At 33.4% G+C, this 389-nt stretch overlaps 1 protein-coding gene across 3 annotated transcripts in view; it reads right to left on the minus strand.

The window, feature by feature from the left end:
• The window catches only part of LOC119592566, a gene marked incomplete at its 3' end in the record, with an annotated part of 11,187 nt that overhangs the window by 7,314 nt on the left and 3,484 nt on the right, over positions 1–389 (minus strand). The window contains 1 exon segment of one of the 3 annotated variants that reach the window (XM_037941443.1): positions 75–283. Coding sequence (XP_037797371.1) covers positions 75–95 — 21 coding nt within the window. 3 annotated transcript variants of the gene reach the window in all.

Consider the following 389-nt stretch of genomic DNA (forward strand, 5'->3'; position numbering starts at 1 on the left):
TCCACATTCTCTTACTCTCACCCCTCCTTTTTCACTAGGCTACTTACGTCACTTATTATTAATCAGCTACTTACGTTTATAATATCCGATTCCATTTACTCAACCGAAACAATGAAATCGATGTATTTTTTTTCCTCAGCTTGCAATATGGACTGACTTGTAATGCATTTATAGTATCATAACACTATATTATAACACTATGTTGATACAAAACATGTGTATTTTAGGGTGCGAGTCTTATGATTGTCCTTGCTGTTACTGCCATTTTGTTGTTATCGTTACGTGTTTTTATTCTTATCACAATTACCCTTATCACTGCTATCACTGACTAAGACCCTATTTTGATAGATGAAATCACAGGCAACTTATAGTTTTGGTATGATAATAGA

The sequence above is a fragment of the Penaeus monodon genome, chromosome 30 (genome assembly GCF_015228065.2).
Source record: "Penaeus monodon isolate SGIC_2016 chromosome 30, NSTDA_Pmon_1, whole genome shotgun sequence".
NCBI lineage: Eukaryota > Metazoa > Arthropoda > Malacostraca > Decapoda > Penaeidae > Penaeus > Penaeus monodon.